We start from the raw sequence: 10,235 nt of genomic DNA on the forward strand, positions 1-10,235 counted from the left end.
GATTCTTTCATCTCACGCTCTATCTTGGGTCCTCTGCCTCTGTCACTTTGTCCACCTATTCTGCCACTTGAGCTAGTCTGTGCCCCCCTCCTTTGCTACCTACCACCTGTGTCCTGCAAAGACTCTAGGGGTGGGAGGCTGCAGACAATACTTTACTTTGTCTCTGTGTGCCAAAATAACACCAGGTGAGATGCCAGTCTGGAGATTGTGGAAGGTAGAACGGTGCTACACGTCTCAGGTCTCAGTGTGTCAACTGCAAGTGAGTCACGGCAGTTAATTAATATTTTTCATCTGTGTTCTTCATACAGGGACTGTGCACCATAGAAAAGACCTGGTCAAATTGCACTGAAGCAACAGAATTCATTTTCTCAGGATTCACAGATCGTCCAGAGTTTCAGATCACCCTCTTTGTGGTGTTCCTAGTGATCTATGTGGTTACCCTGCTGGGGAATCTTGGGATAATCGTGCTAATCAGGCTGGATTCTCAGCTACACATTCCCATGTACTTTTTCCTCAGTAATTTGGCTTTTGTAGATTTCTGGTATTCCACATTCATCACTCCCAAGTTCTTAGCTGACGTGATAGCAGAGAGGAAAGTCATATCTTATGCTGCATGTGTATGTCAATACTGTTTTGTCAGTTTCTTTGGGGTTACTGAGTCTTTCCTCCTGGCTGTCATGGCATATGACCGTTACGTGGCCATCTGTAACCCCCTGCTTTATACAGCTCTCATGTCCCCGAGACTCTGTATCCAGCTGGTGGTTGGGTCATTCCTAGCTGGGTTTGTAAATGGAATGATCCAAACTATTACCACGTTAAAATTATCCTTCTGTGGCCCCAATGTCATTGACCTGTTCTTCTGTGACATCTCCCCGCTGTTATCACTCTCCTGCTCCGATACCAGCATCTATCACATGATCCTTTTGGCCGTGGCTTGTGTGGCTGGGGTGTTCACCAGCCTGATTATCTTCATCTCCTATGTTTTCATCCTCTCCACCATCCTGAAGATCAGGTCCACCGAGGGGAAGCGCAAAGGGTTCAACACCTGCACCTCCCACTTGACGATCGTCACCATATTCTATGGCACTGCTCTATTTATCTATATGCAGCCCAACACCAAACATTCACGGGGTCAGGAAAAAGTGGTCTCAGTGTTCTATACGATGGTGACCCCCATGTTGAACCCCTTGATCTACAGCCTGAGGAACAAAGAGGTGAAGAACGCTTTGAAAAGGGTCATAGAACTGAGTTTTTTTCCCTAGGGAGGTAAATTTATGAGCAAATGGTGATAATTTCTGGTGAGCGAACATCTGTGTTAGTATGAAAACAACAATGGGTCCTTTTGAAGGAGTTCAAATAATCTTGCTGAAGTAAAGTCTTTGAGTAAAGAGAGAGTTTGAAGCATTTGGAAATGACCCAGTTTTGTACATTTCACTCATTTTAATGCATTTCTTCAGGTGCCCCAAGTTTAATTTTGTCAAAACCTGGAACCCTCGATTGAGATTTTCAAGGCAGGGCTGGGGATTAAGCCACACCTCTCACCAATAGCATCAGCCAGTGGCTTGTGCCTGTGTCCCTCGAGCAAGAGTTACAGAGCAGGTCAGCTTCCCTAGGGAAGGCTATATTAGTACTGGATTGCTTAATTCTCAGGGATCTGACTGAAATAAATTCATCGCAGCCGTTTGATGGTTGTTATCTGTGCTCTTCACACAATAACCATTCACCAAAGAAATGACTGAATTAATTTTTCACAGGATTCATCAATTGTCCAGAGTTTGATGTCACCCTTTTTGTATGGTTTTTAATAGTCTGAGCTGTCAGTGTTTTGGGAATCTCGGTATGATCACGTTAATCATCAGCAGCAGTCAGGTTTACACTCCTATGTGCTTTTTCCTCACTAACCTGGCTTTTGTAGATGTCTTTATTTCCACATGCCTCACCGCCAAGGATGCTTTGAAGGGGTCAACAAACATGTGGACAAGGGGGATCCAGTGGACATAGTGTACTTACCGAACAACTTCCTTCCCAAAATAAAAGCCGCTTACTGGGCACCTCCTCTAGTGTTTGTCCTTCCCCAAGCACCGGCCGCCATGACTGGCTACCTTCCTCCTGGCTTGAGAACAACTCCTGGCTGCGTGCATCTAGGGATTCCGGGGTGTCTTCCTCCTCCTCAGCACCTCGCTCCCGCTTTCCTCCTCCTGCTTTGTTGAACTGGGCTCTGAAGTGTCCATGGTGGTACTCGATGAAGCAAAGCTGAAGAAAGCGATTTCTGGGTTTGACTGGAGCCAGACGGAAAAGTGTGATGAGGACTATAGTATCTTTGCTGAAAAATTAAGACGTTGCATAAAAGCAGCTGAAATTGAAAAGATGAAGAAGGCAAAGGGAAGAATCTTGAACGAAACAAAAAGCTTGTTAGAGAAGCGGAGAAATATGAAAAGGAGCTCGGATAACAACCTCAGATAACAACCTCGAGTACTCCACTCTGTGCAAGCTTATATGGCAAAAACTGAAGGATGACTTTGAGAACTTCCGGAAAGAAAAGACCCTTAAAACAGCTGAATCACGCAAGAGCCTCAGGACATGCAAGCGGGAATTGGTGCAGTATAGATTGAGCATAACAGCATTGAAGAACAAGGATGGAGAGACAGTAATTGACAAAGCAGGGATGGAGGAGGTCTGCAAGGACTTCTATATAGAACGGTTCAAATCAAGAATCAACGTCCCTCTCCCAACGCTCCACGAGTCAGAAGAACATGTCCCCCCAATAATCGTCAGTGAAGTCCGAAGCGCACTACACCAGATGAAGAAGGGAAAAGCTCCAGGCAAAGATGAAATAACATCAGAAATGATTTCTGCAGGAGGCGAAAAACTTTGGAAGGCCCTCGCTTTAAGATTCAGTCGATATCTTGAAGAAGGCAAAATACCATCAAGCTGGAAGGAGTCGAATACCATCTTGCTGTACAAGAAGGGGGATTGAAAAAATCTTAAGAACTATCGCCCTATATGCCTGCTCTTTCATATCTATAAACTCTTTACAAAGGTGATAACAAACCAACTATCGCAGAGTCTGGATGAACAACAGCCGAGAGGGCAGGCAGGATTTCAAAGAAATTTCAGCATGATTGACGATATATTTACCCTTAGCCAGCTTCTAGAAAGAGCGAGGGAATACAAACTCCCGCTGTGCATTGCTTTCATCGACTATGAAAAGGCCTTCGATAGCATCAAGTTCAATGCAATATTAAAGGCACTCGCAAAGCAGGGCATTAATACGCAGTACATCAGTTTGTTGAAGGAAGTGAATACTGGATGTACAACAGACATTAGTCTCCTCGAAACTCCCCTCTGCATCCCAATCGAGAAAGGCATAAAGCAAGGAGATACAATTTCACCAAAACTATTTACCGCCTGTCTTGAAATGGTTATGAACAAGATCAATTGGAGGAGTGGTGTTAATATAAATGGAAAACTATTATCTCATCTCAGATTCATGGACAACATCATACTAATTGCCGAAAGCACCAACCAACTGCAGAGCATGCTACAAAGACTCGACAAGAAAAGCAGTCAGGTCGGTCTGAAAATGAACCATTGCAAAATGAAATACATGCGATCAGACATCTTAAGAAAAGCCCGAATAATGGTAACAGGAGAAGAAATTGAAGAAGTGGAACAGTACGTATATTTGGGAAAAATCGACAAGACCACACATACAAATATCTTCAATTCAACAGTGCTGCCAGCCATGATGTATGGAAGTGAAACCTGGGCACTGACAAAGAGAGAAGAACAGCGGCTGTCGGTAGCTGAAAGGGCAAAGGAACGAGCTATGTTGGGAATTTCCCTTCTGGATCGTATCCCAAATGAAATGATTAGAGAACGCAGTGGTGTGAAAGATATTGTCATGGAAAGCAGATATAATAAGATACGATGGGCGGGCCACATAGCACGGTTCACGGACAATAGGTGGACCACAATCATTACTGAGTGGTACCCGCGAGAACCGAAGAGACCACCTGGTCGGCCTCCAAGAAGATGGGAAGATGACATTGTTAAATGTTTTGGACGAACATGGAGAAGAAAGGCAAGAATGCGAGAAGAATGGCGGATGTGTTGTGATCGGCGCAGTCTTAACGACAGCTGAAGATCGATCAATCCAGGTGATCCAGGTGAGCCATTAATGATGATTTGGAATCTTGATGACTCCCAGTAACCAGGACCATAGTCTGCAGATGGATGAGTTTTACCTGTGAGTCTTTCTGTATACGTGTGCATCTGAAGAAGTGAGGTTCTTACCCACGAAAGCTTATGCTCCCAATACTTCTGTTAGTCTTAAAGGTGCCACAGGACCCTCTGTTGCTTTTTACAGATTCAGACTAACACGGCTCCCCTCTGATACTTTCTGTATACGTGTGTGCTGACAAGTGGGTAATGAAGTCTTACAGTGACATGTGATCATGTCACCTGGACTGGAATCCATCTTTAACCTGGTGCTTTTCCATTGAGGGGGGGTGGTAACGCAGAGGGACAAAGGGTTCCCGCCTTATGCAAAAGAAATATAAAAGGGTGGAACAGAACAAAGGAGAGAGAGGAACCATCATGAAGAATCCCCTAGCTACCACCTGAGCTGGAACAAGAGCTGTACCAGGGGAAAGAATTATGCCCAGGCCTGGAAGGTGTCCAGTCTGAGGAAAAAACTTACTGAAGCATCTCTGAAGGTGAGATTATCTGTATTCAGTTTGGTTAGACATAGATTTGTGCATTTTATTTTATTTTGCTTGGTGACTTACTTTGTTCTGTCTGTTACTACTTGGAACCACTTAAATCCTACTTTTTGTATTTAATAAAATCACTTTTTACTTATTAATTAACTCAGAGTATGTATTAATACCTGGGGGAGCAAACAACTGTGCATCTCTCTCTATCAGTGTTATAGAGGGCAAACAATTTATGAATTTACCCTGCAGAAGCTTTATACAGGGTAAAACGGATTTATTTGGATTTAGACCCCATTGGGAGTTGGGCATCTGAGTGTTAAAGACAAACACACTTCTATGAGCTACTTTCAGGTAAACCTGCAGCTTTGGGGCAAGTAATTCAGACCCTGGGTCTTTGCTGTAGCAGACAGGAGTGTCTGGCTCAGCAAGACAAGATGCTGAAGTCCTGAGCTGGCAGGGAAAGCAGGAACAGAGGTAGTCTTGGCACATCGGGTGGCAGCTCCCAGGGGGGTTTCTGTGATCCAACCCGTCACACCCTGCATTGCAGAGCGTCCTGGTCATGACCCCTTTCCATCATGTCCCTTGATATCTGCCCAAAGGTATCGTAATTCCTACGGCTGGAGTGCAGCTGGGACTGGACAGCTTCCTCCCACTATCACTGATGAGATCAAGCACCTCGCCGTTGCTCCATACTGGTGATCGCTTGGTGCATGGAGGCCTGGTCACCTGGAAAGATGTGCTAAGAGCACTCCATGCCTGGCTGAGCAAACAGGAAGGGGATTTTCAAAATTCCCAGAGAATTTAAAGGGCGGGTCTGATGGTTGGTCACCTGAGGGCAGGGCAGTAGAGTTCAAAGAGATGACCAGAGTGGGTAGAACAGGCATTGTGGAACACTCCTGGAGGCCGATCAGAGCACATTAAAAGACCAGGGCGTCCACACAGGTGCCACGGCGCTCCAGCGGGGGCACATCAAACGTTATTCCACTGACTGAGGTGGATTACCAGGAGCGCTGTAGCCGTGGAGTCAGAGCGCTCTACGTGCCTTGCCCGTATGGACGCATCGTGAGTTAGAGCGCACGGGGCTGCTTTAATGCACTCTAACTCACAAGTGTAGCCATGCCCTTAGGTTTTCCCTAGATGTCAGTTCCTCCAGCTCCCTGCTCATTTTTGTTGTTCTTCTCTGTGCCCCTTCCACATGCTAATGCCTTCCTGGTGAGGAGGTGCGTAGACAAAAACAGTATTCTTGGATCATCAAAGACATGAGGAGAAAGACTACAACCTCCTTGCATTTTCACATGGTGACTGTGCATTAGAACTGGTCAATAGTTTTTGTTAAATATAGTTTTTTTATTGAGGAAAATGGGCCTTTTTTGTTTAAACTGATTTTTTTCATAGGAAATGTCCAATTTTGCCTTTTTTTTTTTTTTTTTAGGTTTCGTGGACAAACCCCAAAAGTCTGGGGTGGGGGGAAAGAATTTCCCGACAAGCTCTGCTTTGCACATCCAGTTCCAAACTGCGTTGTCATTTTTTGTCACCATATCACTAGGCAAATTTAGCTTCTTCACCCTGTTTCCATTTCAGACACATTTCATCCCCCCAGGAGAGTTTATACCTAACCCAATGTTTAAACTAATTTGGAGAGAGAGATTTCATTACACATTTGCTATAGGGGGAAGCTGTAGATATGATATATCTTGATTTTAGTAAGGCTTTTGGCACAATCCCATATAACATTGTCATAAGCAAACTAGGGAGATGTAGTCTAGATGAAATTACTATAAGATGGGTGCACAACTGGCTCAAAGGCCATACTCAGAAATTAATGATCAATTGTTTGCAATCAAACTGGGAGGGGGCATCTGGTAGGGTCCTGCAGGGATCCATCCTGGGTGCTGTACAATTCAATATTTGTATTGATGATTGGAATAACAGAATGAAGAGGATGCTTTGAAAATTTGCAGCAGACACCAAGCTGGGGAGGGTTGCAAGCATTTTGGAGGACAGGATTAGAATTCAAAACAACTCTGACAAATTAGAGACTTGGTCAGAACTCAACAAGATGAAATTCAGTAAAGAGAAGTGCAAAGTACTACACGTAGGATGGAAAAATCAAATTCACAACTCCAAAACCTGGAATAACTGGCAATGCAGTAATACTCCTTAAAAGGATCTGTGGTTTATAGTGCTCACAAATTGAATATGAGTCAACAAGGTGGTGCAGTTGTAAGAAAGGTGTATTAAGAGGATTGTCCTATGTAAGACCTGGGAGGTAATTGTCCCACTCTATGTGGTGCTGGTGAGGCCTCAGCTGGAGTACTGTGTCATATTCAGGGTGCCACACTTTGGGAAAGATGTGGACAAATAGAAGAAGCTCCAGAGGAGAGCTACCAGAATTATAAAAGATTTAAAAGACCTGAACTTTGAGGAGCGGTTTAAAAATTGTTCATGTGTAGCCTTGAGAAAAGAAGATTGAGGGAGGACATGATAACGATCTTCAAATATATCAAGGGCTGTTATAAAGGGGACAGTGATCAATTTTTCTCCATGTCCATAGACGGTAGGACAAAAAGTAATTGGCTCAATCTGCAGCAGGGAGATTTAGGTTAGATATTAGGGGAAACTTTCTAACTATAACAGTAGTTAAGCTCTGGAATAGGCTTCTGTCAGGGTTCCCTCCCCACTCTGAACTTTAGGGTACAGACGTGGGGACCTGCATGAAGACCCCCTAAGCTTATTTCTACCAGCTTAGATTAAAAACTCCCCAAGGCACAAATTCCACCTTGAACAGTATGCTGCCACCACCAAGTGAATTAAACAAACATTCAGGGAGGGCCACTTGGAGCCCTACCTTCCCCAAATATCCCCCCAAGCTCCTACGCCCCCTTTCCTGCGGAGGCTTGAGAATATATCCTCACCAATTGGTACAGGTGAACACAGACCCAAACCCTTGGAACTTAAAACAATGAAAAATCAATCAGGTTCTTAAAAGAAGAATTTTAATTAAAGAAAAGGTAAAAGAATCAGCTCTGTAAAATTGGGATGGTAAGTACTTTACAGAATAACAAAAGACTCAAGAACATAGAGGATCTCCTCTCTAGGCAAAACCTTAAAGTTACAAAACCAGGGATACCTCCCTCCTTCTACAAAGGAAATCACAAGCCAAAATAGAAGTAAGCTAACGCATTCCTTCGCTAGTACTTACAAAATGAGTTGGATTGCTTGCTTTCTTGATCTGTCTCCGGCAATCACACAGAACAGACAGACAAAGCCTTCTTTCCCCCCCCTCCCGCCCCCCGCCCCAGATTTGAAAGTATCTTGTCCCCTTATTGGTCAGGTGTCAGCTAGGTTACCTGAGCTTCTTAACCCTTTACAGGGGAAAGAGGAATTAACCCCTTACAGGGTAAAGAGGGATTTTATGCTACCCTTAGCTGTATGTTTATGACAGCTTCCAAGGAAGTTTGTGGAATCATGGTCATTGGAGGATTTTAAGAACAGGTTGGACAAATACCTGTCAGGAATGGTCTAGATTTACATGGTCCTGCCTCAGCACAGGGGGCTGGACTACAGGCCCCTTTTAGACCCCTCTCCTTCCTGCTGGTGCCCCAGGCTCAGACTATTTCCTAGTTACCAGGCCTCAAGACTGAAAAACCCATCCCAAGTCTTCAGAACCCTTTCCTACATCTACCTGACACACATAACTCCAGGATCAGAAATCCCCATCTCAGAACCAGCCGCCTGTTTCTGAGCCAGGAGCAGCATCAGCAATGAAGGACTGGGGCAGCAGGGAGTCCTATACTCTGAAAGAGCCCCACAGAAGTCTGCATTCTGCTGTCTAGTGTCTGGAAAAGACTCTTGAGGCTTCGGCGAGCACTTTACTTGGCCTCTGCGAGGCAGAATTACACCAGGTGAAATGCAAGTCTGGAGATCCTGGAAGGCTGAACAGTTCTACACTGCTGAGGTCTCAGTGTGTTGACTGAAGTTAATTGATAGTTTTCATCTGTGTTCTTCATACAGGCACCATGCACTATAGAAATGACGTGGGTGAATTGCAACGAAGCAACTGAGTTCATTTTCTCAGGATTCACAGATCGTCCAGAGTTTCAGATCACCCTCTTTGTGGTGTTCCTAGTGATCTGTGCTGTCACCTTGGTGGGGAATCCTGGGATGATTGGGTTAATCAGGCTCAATTCCCAGCCACGGACTCCCGTGTACATTTTCCTCAGTAATTTGGATTTGGTAGATTTCTGGCCATCTGTAACCCTCTGCTCTATACAGCCATCATGTCCCCAGTTGGTGGCTGGGTCATTCCTTGCTGGGTTTGTAAATGGAACGATACAAGCAATTATCATGTTAAATTTATCCTTCTGTGGCCCCAATGTCATTGACCTGTTCTTCTGTGACATCTCCCCACTGTTATTTTTCTCCTTCTCCGATACCAGCAACTACTGCCTGGTACTTCTGGCCATGGCTTGTTTGTTTGGGGTGTTCACCAGCCTGACTATCCTCATCTCCTATGTTTTCATCCTCTCCACCATCCTGAATATCTGCTTCGCCAAGGGGAGGCACAAAGGGTTCAACACTTGCACCTCCCACTTGACGGTCATCACCATATTCAGTCCAACACCAAACATTCATGGGGTCAGGACAATGTGGTTTCTACACAGTGGTGACCCCCATGTTGAATCCCCTGAGCTACAGCCTGAGGAACAAGGAGACGAAGAACGCTCTGAATAGGGTCATGGACATGAAATGTTTCCCTCTAGCAATTTTGTGAGCAAATGGTGATAGAGAATCCCTGTATTTGTGTGAAAACAGCAGTGAATGTTAGACATAACCACAATAGAAAACTAAGAAATTATAATACAAAATAGTAATTTCCTCTCTGCCAACCTTTTTTGGCATTTTGACACTCTCAGCAATATTTGAAGCAATTGAGACAGACTTGTTTAAGTGAACCCATCGAGCATGGGAAGAGTTTGAAGCATTTTACCATGGGCCATTTTTTAACATTTTCACTGATTTTGACACATTTCTTCAGGTCCCTCTAGTTCAATGTTGACAAAACGTGGAACCCTAGATGGAGATTTTGAAAGCAGAGTTGGGAAGTTAGCCACACCTCACACCAATGCCATCAACCCGTCTCTTGTGCCTGCGGGTCTAGAGAGCTTTCTGCATGCCACAGTCTACACGGTAACAGACCATATTAGCTTCCCTATGGACAGGCGGACCAGCGCCATATGATGCAAAAATTAAATACCGGAATTCCCATATTTACTGAGCATTGCAGGTAGCATCCACATCCCTCTGAGAGACCCAAGGGGCCACCATGTAGCTCAGAGAGGTTTTTGGTCTCCCCATCCCTTCAATGAAAAGTCAGAATTTTCTGCAGGAAAAAATAATTCCATTCAGCATCATTAGGCCCTGTGACCTAGAGGTTAGTGCTCTGCGCTGTCCTGTTGAAAAGCAGCATGTGATTCTCTTGTTCATGAAACTACCAGAGGTAGAGCCTTAGGTGTG

The 10,235-nt window shown here is 44.6% G+C and overlaps 1 protein-coding gene and 1 pseudogene across 1 annotated transcript; both read left to right on the forward strand.

Annotated features, from left to right (window-relative positions):
* Window positions 1–326: 326 nt before the first annotated feature.
* Window positions 327–1,262, forward strand: LOC112061660 (olfactory receptor 5G26-like). Its single transcript, XM_024114666.2, has one exon. The coding sequence runs from the start codon at window positions 501–503 to the stop codon at window positions 1,260–1,262; it is 762 nt and encodes a 253-aa protein (XP_023970434.2). The 5' UTR covers window positions 327–500.
* A 7,488-nt stretch (window positions 1,263–8,750) lies between these two features.
* On the forward strand, window positions 8,751–9,492 carry LOC135982809 (olfactory receptor 5AN6-like; annotated as a pseudogene).
* The last annotated feature ends 743 nt before the right edge of the window (window positions 9,493–10,235 follow it).

Source organism: Chrysemys picta, chromosome 4 (assembly GCF_011386835.1).
Source record: "Chrysemys picta bellii isolate R12L10 chromosome 4, ASM1138683v2, whole genome shotgun sequence".
NCBI lineage: Eukaryota > Metazoa > Chordata > Testudines > Emydidae > Chrysemys > Chrysemys picta.

Excerpts from the sequence above, each read along its gene's own strand:
- LOC112061660 (XM_024114666.2), top strand. The coding sequence starts at position 501 with ATGTACTTTTTCCTCAGTAATTTGGCTTTTGTAGATTTCTGGTATTCC.